Here is a 21,753-nt window from a genome sequence, read left to right on the forward strand (position 1 = left end):
AAAATGCAAGTTTTTATGGAAAACAGTGGCGTACTTTGCTTTGCTTCCCTCCCGCAGCTTAATTGCTTACACAGAACAGTATGTGGAATACGATCCATTGATCACGCCGGCCGAGCCGTCCAATCCCTGGATCAGCGACGATATCACTTTATGGGACATAGAGATGAGGTAAAAAAAAAAAAAAAAAAAAGTTTCAATGTTCGAGAAAGAAAGAAATGTGGGGAAAAATTCATGAGATGGTGAAATTACATTATTTCCTACCTTAATTTGACGCTTTTTATCACTAGAACAGAAACCCCTCAAGTTACCTCCTGACTACGTTCGGCTCAGACGTGGTTCTAACCCCCTATGCCTTTGGTTTATACGTGGATCCTTAGTGGCTTCCTCTGACCTTTCTCTGACCCTTTAGTGGCTTCCTCTGACCTTTCTCTGACCCTTTAGTGGCTTCCTCTGACCTTTCTCTGACCCTTTAGTGGCTTCCTCTGACCTTTCTCTGACCCTTTAGTGGCTTCCTCTGACCTTTCTCTGACCCTTTGGATGCCATGATAACAGGGACAGTCCTTCACATTTCCTAGTTCTCATTGCTGGAGGGAAAAAAATTCTGTGGGCCAATTTGTTTATATATGTGCAGAAACAACACTAATAATAATAAGTAGCGCATACTTGGCCCTGGCCACCGAGTAAGTGTCCCACGTGGAGTCCCCACGACCGGTAAATATTATTATTCTCATCATTGAACAGATGAGAAAATTGAGGCACAGAGGAGTTCATGAACTTGCTCGAGGTCACACAGCGAGCCGGTAGCAGAGTTAGGGTTAGAACCCAGCTCGAGAGCTGTGGTTTTCATCGCTCTGCTCTTCAGGAGTAACCGGAAGTAACCCTCTGCCCATGAGGGAGGCTGGTGCCTGTACTTTAACAGCCGAGGAGCCGAAGCCCGGAGGGACTTGGACCAGCGTCACAATCACAGAGGGAAACACGCACACGTTCAGTGTGTGGGTGCCTGTGCAGCCTCCGCCCCTCAGCTAGCAGACTTTTTATTTCATTTTTCATTTCTTTGCATCTCCCTCATTCGCTTTCACTCTTGCCCTTTTTCTGCCTTCTTTTCTTGAAATGAAAAAAAAAAACTTACAAAAAAGTAACAAAAGTCTCTTATTACTTTCATATTTTGCTTATTATAAAAAGCCCCAACTATTCAGATGTGCATAACGAAGAAAATTCTCTCTCCCTCCGATCCAATCTCATTGTCCAGAAAGAGTCTTTGTTTATAGTCTGATGCCGTGGTTCCCAAACTGCACCATGGCAGGGAATTCACAGGGTTAGCCCGGGATATTCTGGATCTTTGAGGGAAGCGCTGTGGCGTTTGACTTGTGTCAGATACTGCATAAAGCACCAACTTAAGGTACTTCGCCATTTCCAACATTTCACATTACATTCCTTTCAGCGCTGTCGTATCTTTGCAAATCTGGGTTGTCAGGGCAGTTGCTACGATAAAAAGCAAGTACTTTGCAAAAACCAAAATGGAACAGAAAATGAGTACGGTGGGGTCCAGTCGGATTCCAGAGTTTGAGATAACGTGCAGTGTCCATCAGGCACACATTGTGGCTATTTAAGAATTGTGGTTATTTAAGAAAACATTATTTTTTCTTTCAATGTATAGGTACTTTACAGCTACTAAGGTTTTAGGACATAAATATATATTAAGTCCTTTGGACCTGACTGTTTAATAAACAAAGCTGTTACGTACTTTTTTTTTTTTTTTTTTTGGCCCAGGGGCACCGTGAAAAAGTTACTGACACACTAAAAGTACCATGGACTCAGGAAGTTTGGAAACCTTTGATTTAGGGTCTAAAACCTTTGATTTAGATTTATATATATATAGTATCCTATTCTTTTGCATAAATGGATTCATTACATGTACATTGTCCCATAATTTTTAAATGAATATATCATGGTGATCTTTCTCTGTAAATGCATATAACTCCACCTTATACTCTTTAATAACTACCTAGTGAGTGCGCCCTTGTATGAGTAGAGTGTAATGTATTTAACCAACCCCTAGGTCATAAATATTAAAGTTATTATCTTTTTTTTTTTTTTTTTTTTGCTGCTGTAAACAACGATGCAAGGAACATCCTCACACACAAGTCCAATTATTACTTTAGGATAAATTTCCAGGAGTGAAACTGCTAGAACCGGCAGATATATTTTGGTTTGAGTTCACACAGCCGAATTCCTCGTGAGCAAAATTCTAACAAACCTTTCCCATGCCCAGAGCTTAAAAGTGTCCACTTCCCACATCCTCACCATCCCAGGCATTATCAATCTTTGTCACCTTTGCAAGTGTGTTAAGCTAAAATAAAAATCTCATTGCTTTTTCATTTCTTTGAGAATCCTGTCTCATGGTCATTTGGTACTCATTTTCCTCTTGTGACTTGACTGTTTTGGGTTCTGTGCTCACTTGTCTCTGTGTTTTGCTTTGGACATTGGGATATCAAATGATTACATTTACTTGGATCATATGTATTTTATCTTTTACCTGGTATTTTATGTTTTCTGGATCTTGTTCTTTTTGTTTCTTTTCCTCTTCCCTGATTTTTGCTTTATGAGTCAAATTTTGTGTTAGCTTTTGTTACTCTAGTTTCTATTCCAGTCATATTTACTTTTAAATCTTTAATTAAAAATGGCATCAATTCATACAAATAACATTAAAGTGTGTAAAGTAAAAAATAGAAGGGGCGCCTGGGTGGTTCAGTCGGTTAAGGGTCTGGCTTCGGGTCAGGTCATGATCTCAGGGTTCGTGGGTTCGAGCCCTGCTTTGGGCTCTGTTCTGACAGCTCAGAGCCAAGAACCTGCTTTGGATTCTGTGTCTCCTCTCTCTCTGCCCGCCACCCCACCCCCCACCCCCACTCACACTTTATCTCTCTCTCAAAAATAAACATTAATTTTTTTTAATTAAAAAAAAATAAATTTCCCTTTGCCTCTTCCAAATCCCATTCTTCTTGATAGGTGTCTTACTTAACCTGGTACATTGTAAACAAACATTTTGTGACTGACATTTATTTCTCCGTCAGCGTTAAAAGAAAAGTAGTTTGTAGATGAGTATCTTCTTTCTAATAGTTCTGACATGCCCTAGGTCATCCCTTCTAATCTGATCCACTGCCAGAAATTCTAATTCTAATCTCTTCTAGTCTTTTTTTAACTCAAGGTATTTTCTCTCCTTTTATTTATTTATTTTTTTTTTAATCACTACTCTTTTTTCTGTTCTATCCTCTCTTTCCAGGAAATCCTTTTGTAGAAATTCTGAGCCTCTGAGATGGGGCAGCCATATTATTTCAAAACAAAACAAAACAAACAAACAAAAACCACAATGCCCAATCCCCTCCCTAACCCAATTAATTTCCGGGAGTGGGGCATTGGTTTGTTGTTTGTTTTTAATGTGTCCGAGTGATTCTAAAGTGTAGCCCTGATCCAGACAGACCAGATAGCAGCTGGTGAGGACTTCCTCGGCAGCTGTGGGGTCCGTGGTTCTCAAAGCACAGGGTATAGCAGAAGCACCTGGAATGCTCATTAAGAAGACAGATGCCCCAGGGTGGTTCTGGGTTTATTTTTAGCAAGTGTTCTAGACGATTCTGCGGCCCAGCAGTTTGAGAACTTCCCGTGTGGTTTGCGGAGTCCCCACCTCTCTCCCCACCCCCTCCCCTGCCCCCTGCAGGCTCTCCTCTGAGCAGTTCACATGACTATAGGGCTTCACCTGAGAGTGTTAGTGAGGAGCCATAGCTCAGTCAGCACGGACCCCTGTGAGCCCTGGCCATGTGGGCCAAGAGCAGACTGAAAGACCGGGTCCCCTCTCAGAGCGACACGGGTGGTAAAGCTCCAATTTCCCTTAGCGTGACATCCACACAAGCCAGGTGCTCCGCTCTGTCTCAGATCCTGATGGCGTTTCTGAAATTCTGCAGTTTCCTCTCCATGGTGTTCCCAGTAGGTCCACTCTTCTCCCTTCTGCTGAGGGGTCTTAGGGAACAATCCGGTTAGATTGCAGAAGCCAGTGAAAAGTAGGGGGAAAGCAGGAGTGTCTTTAGAAGTCTCCCTGCTTTGCTGAGATGCTTTTTCCCTCTATTATTAGCTCTTCGCCCCTCGATTACAGAGGCACTACTCTCTGGTTTTGTTACCCATATTAAGACCTGGCCAGGAAATACTCCCCATGTGCTGAGGAGACCCTCTCCTCCATAGGGACCCTTTGTTCCATATTTCTGAGTGTCTTCCATATGTCCCCTGGCCAGTGCCCACCAGCTGCCTCTGCTTCCAGTCCTGCTGCTCAGAGCTTGGGGGTTTCCCAGGCTTCTGTTGGGGATGTAGCTAATTTCTTTTCAGATGACCCTGGAATCGTAAGTGGTTCCCAATCAGGTGACACCAGTTCAGTCCATCTGCTTCGTACCTTCCAAAAATTTCTCAGTTTTATCACCCGCTGATAGCCAACGTCTGTGCCTCTACATACTGCGGATTTGTTTGTTTTCTTTTTAATTATATTTTACTGAACTCCAGACTCTCGCCTGTCCCTTCTGCCTGGACCACTTCCTCAGAACCTCTCATGGCTGGTTTCACTTCTCAGTCAGCATGGGTGTCCCTTCATCAGAAAGGTCTTCTGTGATCAGTCACCCTGAGTGATCACCCCATCCATCCAGCTCTTCTCCACCACATCCTCCCCCTGGTTCTCTTTCTAGTTAGGACTTAACTAGGACTATGTCTGACACATAGTAGGCATTCAAAACACATAAGTTGGATGGAAGACAGATGAAGGAGTGACTATTTCTCTGATCATTTCATTGGTATTTGGGAATTAGGGAGGTAGGTACATAAACATAATTCACCATAAGGACACTGGGATTTCCCCCTTCTTTCTGTAAAGACAGCAACAAAGTATATGATCATTCGGGGAAGTGGTGGTCACCTGACCTGTTAGTTTATCCCAACCTGTCAGCACTTTGTCCCCAAGGGAATGCTATCTGCTCCTACAACTAGTACTCTGGTTCTGGTCTTATCGCTTAGGTTTCTACTCTAATCAGAATGCCTAAGACACCTAAGGCATTCTATGTACATTCAAACAGAGTCAAGTGATTTAGATACAAGTGAAAATAAAGAGAAGCTGTGAGGCCCTTTCTTCTCCCAGCAGGACATTCCTACCCACTCAGATGCAGGCAGTGGTTAGGAACCTACCTTTGGAGAAGCACAGAGTCTGGGATCAGTGCCAACCTCCTGCTTCAGCCTAGAGATGGTCCCTGCTCATGACACAAAGCCTTAAGATAACCAGTAGAATAATCAAAGATCATTTTTTCTCAGTTTCAGCTTAATTCAATAAATATGAATTGAGAACTTACTGTGTGCTCAATTCCAAACAAGAAGTTCTGTCAAGACTCAAATGTAGCAGGGTGCCTTAAACATGCCCTCCCATCTCCCAGACCGAGGATTCCTTCTCCTCTGGCAAAGGACATTGATAAGTCATTTGGGCATAAAATCAGGCTCTGAGGGCAGAGTTGTTGGCAGAGACTCAAACAACAAGGGGCAGGGCTTGTGACTTAAGGCAATGAGAAGAACGTATTTCTTGTAATTTTTGTTCCTGAGAGGGGAGATCTAAGCACAGTGAAAAGCAGGGAAGAGCAGAGTGATGGGAGAGACCAGGCCTCTGTGCAGGGCCAGGAAGAGCCCTAAGACCACAGCGTCCAAGGACTTTGCAAACACAGGAATATCAAGTATGTGATGTTTTTTAATGTCTGCTGCTGGCTGGTGCAATATGTACCCCCTTCTCAAGACCCTTGAATCTCAGTAAAGGCTTCTACCCTCCCGAACATCTCATGGGAAGGAGTTTTGGGGTGAAGATGGGTAGAGGCTTATGGAAGAGTCAAGGCAGCAGGTAAGAAAGCAGGACTCTCCTTGGGAGCTCGAGTTAGTCTGAGGCAGGCTTTGATTTCCACTGGGCCTGGGCAAAGGGCTGCAGGCAGGCTCATTACAGTGTCCAGGACAGACAAAGTCTGCGTTCTACAGAGTTCAGCATACTCTCTCTGCCAAGTGGAGGTTACAGACGGCCCAGTGGAAGACAGCAACAGGACTTAACAAAATAAGTGGCAAGATGATGTAGGATAGGGCATGAATAATAGAAAATTGTGCTTTAATCCTTTTTCCTTCTCAGGCAAGCTATTAGATCTAGAAATCCAAGGATGAGAAAGCATCTATTCAGAGGGCAATTAAAGACTACCCTTTTAAGGATGAGCAAACTACACCTCAAGTCTATCTGATGGAAATTCTGAGAAATCAAGTTTAAAGAAAAGAGTGGTAGCCAGGGCTCATCATGGAGGAAAAATCAGCCAAAAGTTGCCAGATTGCAGTTGGAGAGAACCCTGTAGTCTAATTTTTTTTAATGTTTATTTATTTTTGAGAGAGAGAGAAAGAGACAGAGCATAAGAGGGGGAGGGGCAGAGAGAGAGGGAGACACAGAATCAGAGGCAGGCTCCAGGCTCTGAGCCATCAGCACAGATCCCGATGCGGGGCTCAAACTCACAAACTGAGAGATCATGACCTGAGCTGAAGTCGGACGCTTAACCAACTGAGCCACCCAGGTGCCCCGAGAACTCTGTAGTCTAAATACCATCAGGAGAGTGTCTCAGGGAGGTCTCTCAGAAATATTTCTGGTCATGTCATTAACCAGATAGTGGATCTAACAAAAACGTGGCATTGCCAGAATTGTGGTTCGTAATTTACTCTCTCCACATGGTTTAGCTTTCTCTCTCTGCTGGGCATGAGTGAAGAGCTACAAGGAAACTGGTTTATCCTGCTTGGCCATAGTATCCGCTACCAGCCTGCCTGATCTGCTGAGTAGCAGCAACTGTCCCCAAGCTTCCTGTGCCCAGCAAGTCTGATAGAACTATTAGTCCAGGGTATTAGTCAAGTTTCTTCTCTGTGGTGGCCAGCCTCCAAATATGGCCCCATCCATGCCTTTCTTCATCTTATGCGTGGGTCACTTCTTACATCAAGATGGGATAGGTCCCTACTTTTTCACCTGGGCTGGTGTTGGTGCCTAATTTGACCAATAGAGTGTGGCAGAAGTAACATTCTGAGAATAGGTCATAAAGTAGCTCCGTGTCTCCTATCACAGTCATTCAAAACATTTGCTCCTGAGATACTCCTTCTTAGAACCCATTGGCCATGCTGTGAGAATGCCAGGCCACTGAAGAGGTCATGTCACCAACAGCCCCAGCTGAGCTCCTAGCCAACAACCAGTATCAACTGCCATGTGATGAGTTATCTTGAATGTGCAGCCCAATTGAGCCTTTCAATGACCCCACCCCCAACTTCCAGCTATAACTACTTGAGAGACCCCACGTGCAAATCACCTGGCTGAGCCCCAGTCAACCCAGGGGACAGAGAAAGAATAATCAATCACTGTTTTAAGCCAGAGTTTTAGGATGATTTGTCACAGAACAATACATACCTGGACCACTCCCCATCAGAGTACTCAGGACCCTCAGGCTACTCTAGGGGCATAAAATAAAATTGCCATCATTCTTTCAAAAGCCTTGACCCTAAAATGGCATCCTTGGATATTTGCTCTTTAAGGAACTGTCCTTTGTTTCATAATTTTTCTAAAGACTCAAAAGTCTTTTCAAGATGGCTTATGTATTTCCCCAAATCTTAGTTTAGACCTCAAATGAGGGAAATGTAGTGGAAGGCAAGGTAGTAGGAAAAAAAGAACAGGCTTTAGAAATAGGCAGGCCCATGTACCGATTCCAGACTGTGTGGCTTTGGGAAATCTAACCTCTCTTGATCTCTGGACACCTAAATACAAATATCCACCTCCCTGGCATATATTGAGATTGAATATAGATGGCTGCTTCCTCTGAACCTGTCTTTCTTGTTCTCAATGTGGGAGATTTCTACCATGCTCTTAGGTTGGGGGATCAGCTGGAATGAAAGATGGACTCCCTTGGAGAGCCACCTGTCTTTGCTCTATATTGGTTTGGGCTGCCCAGTGGGATGTAAGAATTTGGTAAGAATCAGTGGGCACAGAGCACCAATTAAAGAAAAGACATCCAGCTAGCAATTAGAAAATCCCATCAGGATAAGGACACATCACTCACATCACTATACACATTTTCTTATTGATTTCCGCTTAGTGTTGAACACTTGCTGTGTGAAAATGCTATGGTGAATACAAAGATGCATGAGACATGGTCTCTGCCCTCAAAGGGCTCACAAGGTAGCTGGAGAGACAGTGACATACCCTTGAAAGGCTAAATGATGATGCAAATGTATGTCATAAGGAAGCATCTCAAAACAATGGTTGGAAACAAAGGGGCTGTGAGTTCCATGAATTACTCGTTTGAGTTGGGCCGAGGGAAAGTTATTGTTCCAGTCACCTGGAGATGTTTTAATTTTCAAAATTATTTTATAACCAGAGCCCATTCAGTGGTAGCAACATGTTCAAATCTGATCTTGAACCTTAAAGAGGATGATGCTTGGAAATACCCAAGTGCTGCAAGAAACACACATTGAAAGAAGCTGAGCCGAGAAGCTCTTAATAGAACAGATCCCAATAACCACATGTACTAGGGGGAAAAGGAGCAGATGTGGAGCCTCCACATGTAGAAGGAGGATTGTGAATAATGGATAGTTGAGGGAACCCAGATGTTGAATATTGTCACCCCAAAATGCATACCCGTCCCAGAACCTCCAAATATGATTTTATTTGAAAATAAGGCTATTTCAGATGCAGGCAGTTAAGAGGAGCTCAAACTGGAGTAGGTGGGCTCCTAATCCAGGATGCCTGGTATCTTTACAGAAAGAGAAAACAGACACAGACACACATGCACAGAGTGCATGCCACATGAAGATAAACACACAGGGAGAGCACCGCGTGAAGACGGAGGCAGCGATTGGAGTGACGGAGGCAAGAATCCCCAAGTATTTCTGGCAACATCAGAAGCTGAGAGAAAAACACGAGACAAATTCTCCTCTAGAGCCTTCAGAGAGAAAGCCTGGCCCTGCCAACACCTTTGATTTTAGACTCCTAGCCTCCAGAAGTATGAGAGAATAAATTTCTGTTATTTTAAGGCACCCAGTTTGTTGGTAATTTCTTATGGCCACCCTAGGAAACTACGGTATCCAGGTGCCCTCTCTATAGACCACCTTATTTCTGCTGAAGTCTGACCTTGCAGCTCTCTGGATGTCCTCATCTGTGTCCTATGTCTCTGATGACGCATCTAACATGACAGTCCACGCTTCCTAGCCTGCCCCCAAAACGACCTTTCTCCCACCCATGATACCACCATGTAACCTGGTAGGATGAATGTGGACCCACTGCGTGGGTACCAGAAAATGGTGACACTAGCCGTGTGTACACATGAGGCAGCCACTACAAAAATGGAGTGACTTTCTACACCCGGCTCTTGGGGAACAGCTTTCCATCAGGGTGAAGCTTCCACCAGCGCTACAAGTTTGGCAGGCAAAGAGCAAATGGTGGAGCCCGTTCCAGCTCACAGCATGACCCCGGCAGAAAGAGGCAACGTGCCGCGGTTCTCTGGGACTCACATCTGCTGCTAACCTCAACCTCGGGGGACTTCTCCATAAACAGTAGTTTCTGTCCCCTGGCAAGCTAGCAAGTGTGATGGGTTCTGTGGCTTGAGTTCAAGAGAATCCAGGCTCTGTCTTCTTGTCTTGTTGTAAAAGGCCCGGCCTGGAACTTTGGAAGAGATGTTTCACAGAAGTCCCCAGGCTTTGACTGGATGGGCTTGGTCTTTCCACTGTGACCCTGCTGGGCTAAGCCTGGCGGTACAGAGTTGTGCACAAGATTCTCCCAAGCCCCAAGCATACAATCTCAGAGTTGGAAGACGCTCCTGCTGGTGATTATGCCCAGCAGTGCAGAAATAGAAGGGTTGGCCTTGAATCACTTCGGTCCAGAGCTACGCCTTCCAATACAGTAGTCTTAGCTACATGTGGCCACTGAAGTGTGAACTTTAATGATTTAAAGTGAAATATAGTTTAAAATTCAGTTCGCCAGATCAATACTCCTCAAAGTTTGGTGTTTTTTTTAATTTTTATTTTTGAGAGGAAGAGAGAGAGAGAGAGAGAGAGAGCAAGCATGTGTGAGTGGGAGAGGGGCAGAGACAGAGGGGGAGACAGAGGATCCGTAGCAGGGTCTGTGCTGACATCAGCGAGCCCGATGTGGGGCTCGAACTCACGAACTGCAAGATCATGACCTGAGCTGAAGTTGGATGCTCAACTGAGGGAGCCGCCCAGGTGCCCTGCTCCTTAAAGTTGAATGAGCGCTTAAATCACCCAGAGATCTTGTTGGGCTGAGGATTCTGAATCCACATGCCTGAGGTGCGGCCTGAGATTCCACTGCTGGTCCACAGGCCACTCCTTGCGTGGGCGGTTATAGCACGCGGCTTGCGAACTAGGACCCTATTGCTGCCTGAAGGGGCAGGCGAATAAATACACAAGTGAACTGCAAAAGGAAAGACAGAGCTGAAGGAAATGGTCTGAGGAAGATCACGTGGTTTGAGGAGGGTCACATGGGCGTGAGTCAGCACAGCGAGGTTAAGAGCTGTACTCTGGAGCCACACCATCCAGACTCGTCTTGACTCCATCACTTCCTAGTGTGTCCCTGGGCAAATGACCGCTAGACCTCAGTTTCTCTATCTGTATAATGGGGACAGTACCAGTACATTTTTCACAGAGCAGTAGTGAGGACTCTGTGAGTTAGCAGAGTTAAGACGCTCGAAACAATGCCCAAAACATCATAAACACGAAGCAGGTGGTTGTTAAATGAACACAACATTCTGCTTCCAGGCAAGTGACGAGGGTTTATCCTGATGCATTTCTGACCAAGGGTATGTCACTTGGATCTAAATAAGACTAAAAATGGTGGAGTTGAGAGTTGGGCTCTAACTGACCGCCATGGTCCAGAGAAGCCAAATAAATGGGGTTGTTTCATTTTCTGCAGACAGGAGCCACTTGGCGGATATCTTGGTGAGCCTCACCTAAATGTTGCCCCTTTCAAATGCCTTCTCTTCAAGAGACATTCTACTGTTGGCTGATGTTGAGTAAAATCTGCAACCGGACTTTGTACAGGTTTTATAGAATCTATCACTTAAATTTGAGACATTGTCCTTCGCCATGTGTCAGCAAAACAGATTTGAGTTGTTAGAGGGAACAGGACACAGATTTTTGCCTGGCATTGATCATTTTTTAAACCTTTGTTCTCCCCAAAAGCAAAGAGCCCAGCCAGCAGCGAGTCAAGAGATGGGGCTTCTCTTTCGACGAGGTATTGAAGGACCAGGTGGGGCGGGACCAGTTCCTAAGATTCCTGGAGTCCGAATTCAGCTCCGAAAACCTCAGGTAACTCTCTCGAAGTTGGGCGTGGCGTGTACAAAGAAATTTGCAGAATCAGTCTCTCTTTCTGCCTCCCTTTCTCGATGAAATGTGATGGTTCAAACTCAAAGTCCAGCTAATCTGTCTAAGGTTGAAATGGAGAAGGACAAGCTTGATGCGTCACTTGGGTATCACCATGCTAGCACTTTCCAAAACCAACATTTTTGTTCTTTAAATGCAAACATTTGTTCAAGTTATCGGAAACATGCCTGCAATAATAAGTAAATGATCAAATGGGTTTTATGACACCGTGCGTTAACTAAAACCAGAAAACCGTGGAGCTTCAGAGTGGAAAGGCACCTCAGAGAACCTCTCCTTCAAAACTTCTCAGTCTGGGGTCCTGAATACTCGACAAGCTAACAGGAAAACAAGAGACATCCCTGAGCTCACTTCAGAATTTCAAAAAGCCAAAGTAAATACCACTCAATACCTGGCGACATATCTGTAAAAACTAATTAAAATATGCTTTTCCTTTTGGGGGGGAATTCTATCAATGCCATGTCATGTTTGCTCTGGTCACCTGCCACCAGTGAGAACATCTGATCGTTTCCGTTGGTCTCCAGCTAATCAAGATGAGGGGAAATGTATTGATGTATTAATCATTGCTGTTCAGTGGAAGAAAAAAACCAAAACTTTCAAAACATGAGGTCCATGGAAAGGGAGAGTATTCAAAGGGAAAGGGTTTGTTGTCATGAAAAGTTTGGGAACTTGTGGTTTATTCAGGCTTCTGCTGTATCAGATGTAGACACAGAAGCCTATGGAAAAGGTGACTGGTATAAGACCCCTGAGTGATATTAGCAAACTGGTGGCTTCTCAGATGGACATCTCGGGGTTTTTCTCTTGGCACCAGCTTCTTTTTTATACGCTAGGTTAATTCCCATCTTCCAAGGGTTGCTTTTTTCTAGCAAGGGTGGTTTTATTAATTTTTTTCTTATTTTTTAACTTTAAAAAGTCAGAGAGCTACTGTGGGCAAAGGACTGCTCGCTCCAGGGTTAATGTACAAAGTCCATGTTATTTATTTGATAGTAGAGACCATATCAGCCCCATAAATCAACCACACAGTCTTTATCCCACACCTATGCTGTATCAAGCCCTGCAAGAGTCTGCTGGGGGATGCAGAAAAGTCAAGATGCATGACCCTCACCCACAGGGATCTTGTAGGCCCTTGACGAAAAGGCACAAGAGACTATTAAATCATTAAATGACTGTAAATGAGAATAAACACTAAGAACTGTTTTGGAAGTGTTTTTTTCCAAAAAGGGAGGAACGAATGTAAGCCAGAGTAGGCCAATCATAAGCTGGTCTTTGAAAAACACACAGGATACTGATAGACAAAAAAGAAGGAAGGACAGTATTCTACGCAGGAAGACCCAACGAGCAAAGGTGTGGCCATGGGAGTCTCCCACGTCACACAGATGCCAGTTAACTGTATGTATCTATGCCTTTCTAGGCGGCCAGGTGCCTGTTGTAAAAACAGACTAAGGCTGCATATCTGATTCTAGGTCAGGACACAGGATTTCTTTCCTTATGCTGAGGCATTATTCTAAACACACCTCAGAGCTTCGCTTCAATTCCTAGTCAAGCATTTGGAACAGAAAGCTTGACTTCTAAAACTCCTCATTACGGTGGGTTCAGACCAGCCTCCCAGGCCATAAATGGAGGTGGGTCCTGATTAGGAAGCCACGCCCTCTATGGCCAGCATGATGCCCTCAGACAGCCTCTCTGTGCCCTAGCTCAGCCCCAGGACCCACCCGGAGCTTGGTCCCCATGAACCACCCCTGGGAGACCATTTCTCTTTGTCATCTCTGTCCCACGCAGGTCCCCAACATAAAATGGTACAGAGGTCTCCTTTACCTATTTCTTAGCCCATGAGTGGCCTTATGACCCCCTGCCACCTGCACCATTACGGAGACTTGGAAGAACGACCACAGGGTCCTGGCCATTCTGAGCGGGAGCATCTACTGGCTCAGCACCTCCTGCCCAGTCTGAGTGTAGCCAGGGCCACATATCGGTTCAGACTAGTGTAACGAAAACGCATTACATTTAGGGCCAGGAGTACATGGAGGAGCGTGTCCCCGGCAGGTGCTCAGCACCTCATCCTGCCGTTACCTCTCACGCCTCCACCAGCTCCTTCCCCCCCCCCCCGCCCCCGGGCCAGGAGGCTGCATTCAACCCTAGGTGAAAGACTGTTGGGGGGGGGGGGCCTTGTGAGTGTGCCGGTGACTAATCTACACCCCCAGCATGAATGCATAAATCCACACTTAAAGAGGGTCCCCTCTGATCCATGACAGGAGAGAGGATAAAGAAAATAGAACAGCCGGAGATAAAAAGTACAGCCCAAGAGCTTATAAAATCCTCTCTGGAGGCGCAAGTTCCACTTTTATGATATTCAGCATAATTGGATGTATGGGGGAAAGTTCAGTTTGAAATCACACAACTACTTAGGACTCTTCGGTCATCCATAACCAGGTGGTTTCTCCCCTCCCCTTTGGGCCACAGATTTTGGCTTAGCACCCACCATGACCCAGGGCCCAAGGACTCAGAGCTGTCCAGCACAGCCATGACACCCTGCAGATGCACCCCCAGCCATGTGAACGGGGCCCCCTAGAGCTGCATAAGGGGCATAACTCAGGGATCCTGCCAGCCCGTTGTGTTGGCCACCTTGAGGGGGGTCATCTCTTCGCCCCAGGATCGATCAAACAGCCCGGGCAACAGGCGTCAGAGGATGTGAGGCAAAGAGACCAACCAGAACTCGACTGGATACATTGCAAAGGGCATCTGCATTTTGTCTTCCTGTGCTCCCCTGCATCTCTCTAGCTAGAGGGGTGCTTAGATCATCACATTTTTGCCCGGCACCTGGAGTGCCAGTTAAGTAGCCGAGTGGTTGAATCGGTACCAGAACTTCAGGGTGCAGAACAGAGGAGCCCCAAAGAGACGTAGAAATCCCTCTCACAATGTCACCCCGGATCCTTTAAGGAAAAAAGATGTCTGTGATAATGTGATGTAAGTTCAAGTCCCTTTATATCTTTTTTTTTTTTTTTTGGTGAGATGAGGGAGGGGCGTCATCATCAGGGCCTGGAGGGGGCACGGTCAGTGCATTTTGCTGCAGCCAGCGCAGAGTGAGAATGTGTGCTCTCTGGGGCACCCTGCGCTGAGCCCGGGGCTCCATTCAGACAGGGTGGGCCCCTGGAGACAGCTGCTTGCTCGGGGCCTGTGGAATGCATGCGGGCTCCCATCCACGAGGCCAGGGCCTCAGGGCTCTGAAGCAATGACTTGGAGTGCAATTATCTGACTTCATCGTCCTTCTCCCTTCTCTGTGCATTTTCCCAGAAGGGTGACAGGAGCCCCTTGTCCACTTTTGCCCCCTCCCCATCCCCTCTTCGCAAACCTGTCCTCCCTGGCTCGACACCCTCTGCTGCACGGCAGGGCAAGAGTTAAAACTCAAAACCCACAGCAAAGAGCGTTCCCCGTACATTTTTTATGAGCTGTAACATCTCCTGAGAGAACGTGGTTGTTCTTCTAACCTGCAGATTGATTATCCCCGTTCCACACAGTGTCAGCTGAAGGGAGAAGCAATTAAAGAGAGCACGGGGGAGTCTCCAGGTTTGCCTGGAGAGCTCCCATCGCTAGTCATGGCCCCGGGTCCTGGGAGGACCTGGGAAGGTTCACGAGACCCAGAGGGACTCACCACTAACCAAACACATGATTAATCGGAACAGGGGTGACTCACATATCGCCATGATAATCTGGGGCACCTCAGCCACTGCCCAGTGAACATAACTCAGCTGCGGTGGTGCTGGTGGAGGTGGCTGTTTGTAGGCCCCGAAGGATTTCTGCCCAACTGGGGAACCAAGTCATCCATTACATCCATTGTTCCTGAGTCTCTGTTGACCAGCAGAGGGCACAGAAAGCCTTCCTTCGGCATAGACTTTGCTTTCCTCTGGGAACGAACTAAAAGCTAGATTTTTCTAAGCCTTGAGAATCCTAGTTTATGAAAAAAAAAAAAAAATAGGTAAACTGAGACCTGAGGGGCTGCCCGGACACCCTGGCAAGATGGAGAATGCGGACAGCTGCATGGTTTTCCTGCTTCCGGCCAGCCTCGAGGAGAAAAAACCCCACTCCCCGCCAGCACCACGGTCCTGGTGACAGAGGAGGCCACCTGGGGCAGCCCGGGACTGCCCCCCAAGTCCCACCCACGGCTGCCGGGCCCTGTGGCGGCCGAGCCCAGGCTACCTCCCCACAAAGGCTGGTGTCTGCCCGCATTCCTGAGCCATCGACACGGATCACATGCCGACACACGGGCTGCCTCCCCACGCTCTGACGACTCCAGTGGAGCAGGACAGATGGTCTCCCTAATACCAGCAAGTCCTTGCGGCCTGCCTGTCAGGACAGCCCTTCTGCTGCAAGCCGTAGAGGCTTAGTGCAAGATGTTGGCATCTTCCTCCCGGCTGGTGTCCTCAAGGAGGGGCGCTACCTGCGGGCTTTTGATGAGGCGGAAGCCGCACGGGCCTCCGTGGGCCTCGCATCCGCAGTAGGCGTGTGGCGGGGAGCTCCGTGGCCCCGGCGAGGGGCGTGTGGCCGGGCAGCCGGGGCCCCGGGGCCTGTGGGCTCGCAGATGGCAAACGCAAACCGGAGCCTGCTCTGAATTTCAAATCGACACAGAGGTTCCTCGGAGCCGGGGACGGTAAACACGTATGGATGTCGGGATGCTGTTGTGACAGCACTTTGGCCGTCACCTGAGAAGGGTAAGGCGGGTCACCTCCAAAGCAGACAGAAGGCTGAGAGGGTCCCCGTGAGTGCAGCAGGGAACACTGCTGGCTAAGGGAATGTCATCTCCTCCTCCTCACCTTCTAGCCTGTTGTCTCTTCTCCTCCTACTAAAAAAAAAAAAAAAAATCTTGGTTTATGACAAAGGGAACCTTTTAACTGTTTGTGTAAAAGTTGGTTACATTTGACTCTGGAATCTCCATTTACATCCACTTTAGACCTTCTCTAGACCCAGCTGAGGGATGTGCAATAATGTGGCTCCCAAATCATCCTGCCAGAGGGACCCTGAGGCCTCAGGAACCACAGGAGCCTGCACAGCTCAGAAGCTGCTGGGTCCTCAGGGCCTTCCCAGAGCTTGAGAGCTCCTCCTCAGAGCAGATTGGAACAAGGGACAGAAGGTGACAGAAGGTGACGCCCCACGTGACATTGATTGAGGGAGCAGCAAATTGCCTGGGTACCATCCATGTGTGTGAGAGACTGCAGAGTCTGGGTCTGGGAGGGCTGGGAATGATGCTGGCCCAGAGAAGCTGTCTCCAGCAGCAGGGGTTGGGGGTGGGGGTGGGGGGGAATCAGCCCAGAGGCGACTCCCTGAGGGAGCCAGGACTCAGCCCCAGCACGCGGCTGCAAAAGATTCACCCGCTAGCACTCCTTCGAGTCCTTTGAAAAACCCACACCAGCTTCCTTCTTCAGAGCTGGGTTTCCTCAATCTCACCCGCCCATCAAACACTGCCCTGCAGACGAAGAAAACCTATGGGCACTGTCATCACCAGATGACCATTTTCATCTGTAAGTGTTCCGGCCACCTCTTTTCATTCCATGGCAGTCCTGGAGGGTGGGCTGGAGACGCCTAAGGAACCTGAGCCGCAGGGCTGGGACGTAGAAGAGCCCCGCTCCCCAGTGGGGTCTCCGGGGCCCCCTGAGCAGCCAAGCAGGCTTGCGGTCCCATTAAAACTCCCCCTCCGCCCCTTCGCACTCAGCTCAGAGAACGCTCACTGTTCCCTCCCCAGTAGCCAGAGGACGTGAGCTGCAGAACTGTGGCAGAAAGAAAGGTGGCCGGTGCGGAGGGCCAGGTGACGATGGATGGCAGCAGCAAGAGCCCCTGGCAACTTCTGCCCGGCCTCCCGAGGAGAAAGCCCAGCACTGAACCTGTGGCCACCGCCCTGACCCCTCCGCGGCTCCCACCCCCCCCGGGGCCTGAAAGCATTTCAGTTGCACCTGGTTGGGAAGTTCTTCAGACCCACATCACATATCTCGCCACCCACTCCATACCCATTGTACAGATGAGGAAAGAGATGCCTGGAAAGGCACAATTCCAAGACAGCGGCATAGTCAAGATGAGGACAGAACTGTGTCTTCTGATCTTCTAGTCGACTGAGGTCACTAAGCCTCCTTCCCTGCCTCTCGCTCTTCAGGACCAACAAGGAAACCATGAGGGTTTTCTTTGAAGAGATTATTAGAATCCCAAATGGCAAAGCAGGGGAAGAGTTGAACTCCACCCTGCCCCATGCACACACCTGTCCTTGGGGAAATGGGGCTGTATTACCACAGTTGGCCACTAAGTGGTGCCTTTGGGCCATGCACTTGGCTCCAAAGACAATTCTATGAAGAGAACTAGAAAAACACGCTTAACCTTTAAAACAAAACAAAACAAAACAAAAAGGAAAAAACAAGTACATCTTACTTTGGGTGCAATTCCATGACAGATTGAATACACTTTCCACCATGCCGTGGTTCAGCTTCTCCTGTCCCTGCCCTTTCATTGACTTGAGTACATGTGATTCCTGTGGCTGTGGGAACCACATAGCCTGGGGCCTGTCCTCATGTCTCACTGATGGGGACACTGGCCTGTCCTGTTCACAAGGCACAAAGTGTGCTACCCAGATCTGGGTACTGCTGCAAGCCCTCCCAAGGGCTGCCTTGGGAACCATCCTCACAACCGGGAGCTGTTGTCCGAACTTGGTCCTGTTTGCTGCGGCTCTCAGCAGAAAAGAGCTCACACCCAGCACTTCCAATGGCCGCTGCCATGCTGATGCTGAGAAATTCATGAAAGGCACGTATGGAAGCGAGCGAGAGGTTTTTCTTTCCAGTGCTCCCTGGAGACTCTTTTGCCATAGAGGTTCCCCGCGTGTGCCTCTTCAGCTATGTTTCTGATGAGCCCATCTTCAATCCAACAGCCATTTACTGAGCACCTACTATATGCTAAGCACCATGCTGGACACTGACCTCGCAAACTGGCTCTTTTTCCATCTTTAACATGAATAGCGGGAGCCTTCCAGCTCAGGTCTTCTTTATGACCCTAAGATTCTATCTGCCTCTTGGGATTTCCTTTCTTTTGATGCTGCTAACTGATCCCAAGCAGATATAATAAGGGAAGTCACCTTGTCTGTGTCAGGGCACCTATATAGAGTGCTGGCTCTCAACCAGGGGTGATTTAACCTCCCAGGGGATGTTTGGTAAATATGTGGAAACATTTTTGGTTGTCACAACGTGGGGAGGGGTTACCACTGGCATCTGGGGGGTAGAAGCCAAGGTTGCTGTTCAGCATCCTACAGTGCACAGGGCAGCCCCACAACAAAGAATTATTGAGCCCCAAATGGAAAAGTGCTGAGGCCGAGAAACCTTGATGTAAAGGGAAAGAAACCTCTTTTTGGTAACCAGAAGCACAATGATTTTCTAATGTGCACTTCCTTTCTGTTCTCCACAATAACGGAGCCCCCTTTGAATTTTCAGCAGTCCCCATTGTCTTTGTTACCTAGGTAGTGGCAGCAGGGAAGGCTGGGCGACACAGCAGAATGAGTTTCGTGGGATGTCAGTTCTGGGACCACATCCAGCAAAGTCCAGATGCTGAGCCCCCTGGAACTGACTTTCTTTATGCTTCCACATCAGGTTCTGGTTGGCTGTCCAAGATCTCAAGAAACAGCCCCTACAGGATGTGGCCAAGAGGGTGGAAGAAATCTGGCAAGAGTTTCTGGCTCCAGGGGCACCGAGTGCAATCAACCTGGACTCTCACAGCTATGAGATAACCAGTCAAAATGTCAAAGACGGAGGGAGATACACATTCGAAGATGCCCAGGTTTGTCTATCTGCGTGCATGCTTTCCACTCAAAAGACGTTCATTTGTCCACTCTGCCACCCCACCCTTTAATATAGGTCCAAGGCATTGTGGGTAGCTAGAATTTCAGGTTTTATGGTGTGTAAGGCCATCAGGGGAAACGATTCCAGGTAGGTGTGTAGTGAAATTCTTCCTCGGATTGTCTTCCCAGATTAGTTACGTTACATAGAGATAGACATTTAGTTACAGGTGTTACCTTATCCGGGAGAATCTCAAAGTGTCTTTACGAAATCGTAAGTCCTATAGTAAGTCCGTGGGGGGATCTGGAAACCATAACACAGCATCAGCACAGTGGGTGTAGTCAGCTGCCAGGGCTGTGAGTCAAGCCCACATCTAACTGTGAAGCCCACACTCATACTACCACCCTACACTGCTTCCATAGTGATTTCCAACTCTGCAGTTACTATTTAGGGAGCACCTCTGCATCCCAGGCCCTGTGCTATGTGAGAAGATAGCATAAAAAAGGGCAAAAGCTCCTGTCCTCAAGGAAATTACGGGCTAGTCGGGGAGAAAGACAAGAAAACGGGGAATGTTACCAATGTGAGAAGTGCCCCAAAGGGGTGAGCTCCCGGGTCTAAGGAAGCCCACGGGAAGGACTCCTGTCCCTAGATGCCACAATTGGGCACAGGTTTTGGGGAGGCTGGCAAAAGAAGCAGAAGCCATAGAAGCCACTCTAAATAGCAAGCTTTACCTTGAAGGCTGGAAGGTACTGTTTCTAAAGATAAGCATATGGTCAGTTTTCTACTTCCTGGCCCCTCACTGTGATTCCTTCTCATCCATCCTAACCTGGTGATGGGGCTTAAGGTTTCACTCTTGTCTCCTCAGCCCTCTTCACTTCTCTCACCTGTGGTGTCCCCACATAGAGAATTTGCATAGTTTGCTTTCCTACAGACATTATTGTCTAATTTAGGAAACTCAATGGCCCTGATGCAAATAATAGCATGGGAACACAACCAGTGTCCCTTGTCATCCAGATTTGCCTGGTTATTTGCTCAGGACTTCAGAATGGAAACACCTTCCCAAGCTCAACACTGTAACTGTCTTTCTCTTCCCCTGGCCATGAGCTCCATTAAATGCTGGTCCCAGGCAGATTTGGCTCAATGTTATTGCTTTATGAAAGCTCAAGTCCCTCACCTTCTTTGCAGCTTCAAAGCAAAATATTTAAGTCATGATAAATCTTTTTTTTTTTTTTTGGTATGTGTCTGTGTATATGCTCTCAAGCACATATTGATGTATCCTGGTAAGGATAGTGATGGAGAAGCCCCTTGGGTGATAGGGAAGTTCCTTGGGTGATAGAAAAGCTCCATGGGTGATGGAGAAGCTCCTTGGGTGATGGAGAAGCTCCTTGGATCATAGAAAAGAGCTCCTTAGATGATAGAGAAGCTCCTTGAGTGATGGAGAAATTCCATGGGTGATGGAGAAGTTCCATGGGTTATGGAGAAACTCCCTGGGTGATGGAGAAGTTCCATGGGTTATGGAGAAACTCCCTGGGTGATGGAGAAGTTCCTCAGGTTATAGGAAAGCTCCTTGAGTGATGGAGAAATTCCATGGGTGATGGAGAAGTTCCATGGGTGATGGGGAAACTCCCTGGGTGATGGAGAAGCTCCTCAGGTTATAGGAAAGCTCTTTGGGTGATGGAGAAGTTCCTTAAGTGATGGAGAAGTTCCTTAGGTGATAGAGAATCTCTTCACATGAATGATCTGAAACACACAGCTCAACTCTCCATTATTCATGAAATATAAGACTAGGGATACTTGTCAGAACCATGATGCACCCCATCTACTATTATCACTCTGAGCATGACATCAGGAAGGATTTATTTTAATCTTTTATTATGGAAGCGTGTAAACATGTGCAAAAGTGGAAAGAGCAGGACAACAAACCATTATGGATTCTCATCCAGCCTGAGCAATCATCAATACAGGACTGATCTTATTTTGTATCCACACCTACTTTTTCAGCTACCATTGGGTTATTTTTATCTTTTTTTATTTTTAATTTTTTTTAATGTTTATTTATTTTTGAAAGAGAGAGAGAGAGAGAGCCAGGGAGGGGCAGAGAGAGAGGGAGACACAGAATCCGAAGCAGGCTCCAGGCTCTGAGCTGTCAGCACAGAGCCCGACATGGGGCTCAAACCCATGAACTGTGAGATCATGACCTGGGCTGAAGTCGGACGCTTAACTGACTGAGCCACCCAGGCATCCCACCATTGGGTTATTTTTTTTTTAATTTTTTTTTAACGTTTTATTTATTTTTGAGACAGAGAGAGACAGAGCATGAACAGGGGAGGGTCAGCGAGAGGGAGACACAGAATCTGAAACAGGCTCCAGTCTCTGAGCCGTCAGCACAGAGCCTGACGCGGGGCTCGAACTCACGGACCGCGAGATCATGACCTTAGCCGAAGTCGGCCACTTAACCGACTGAGCCACCCAGGCACCCCATCATCGGGTTATT

The 21,753-nt window shown here is 47.3% G+C and overlaps 1 protein-coding gene across 1 annotated transcript in view; it reads left to right on the forward strand.

Moving 5' to 3' along the window:
* Positions 1 to 21,753, forward strand: part of RGS6 (regulator of G protein signaling 6) — a 585,661-nt gene that overhangs the window by 525,414 nt on the left and 38,494 nt on the right. The window contains exons 13-15 of the mRNA XM_042990036.1: positions 58 to 168; positions 11,263 to 11,388; positions 19,074 to 19,260. Coding sequence (XP_042845970.1) covers positions 58 to 168; positions 11,263 to 11,388; positions 19,074 to 19,260 — 424 coding nt within the window. The remainder of the gene's footprint in view (positions 1 to 57; positions 169 to 11,262; positions 11,389 to 19,073; positions 19,261 to 21,753) is intronic.

Source organism: Panthera tigris, chromosome B3 (genome assembly GCF_018350195.1).
Source record: "Panthera tigris isolate Pti1 chromosome B3, P.tigris_Pti1_mat1.1, whole genome shotgun sequence".
NCBI classification, from domain to species: domain Eukaryota; kingdom Metazoa; phylum Chordata; class Mammalia; order Carnivora; family Felidae; genus Panthera; species Panthera tigris.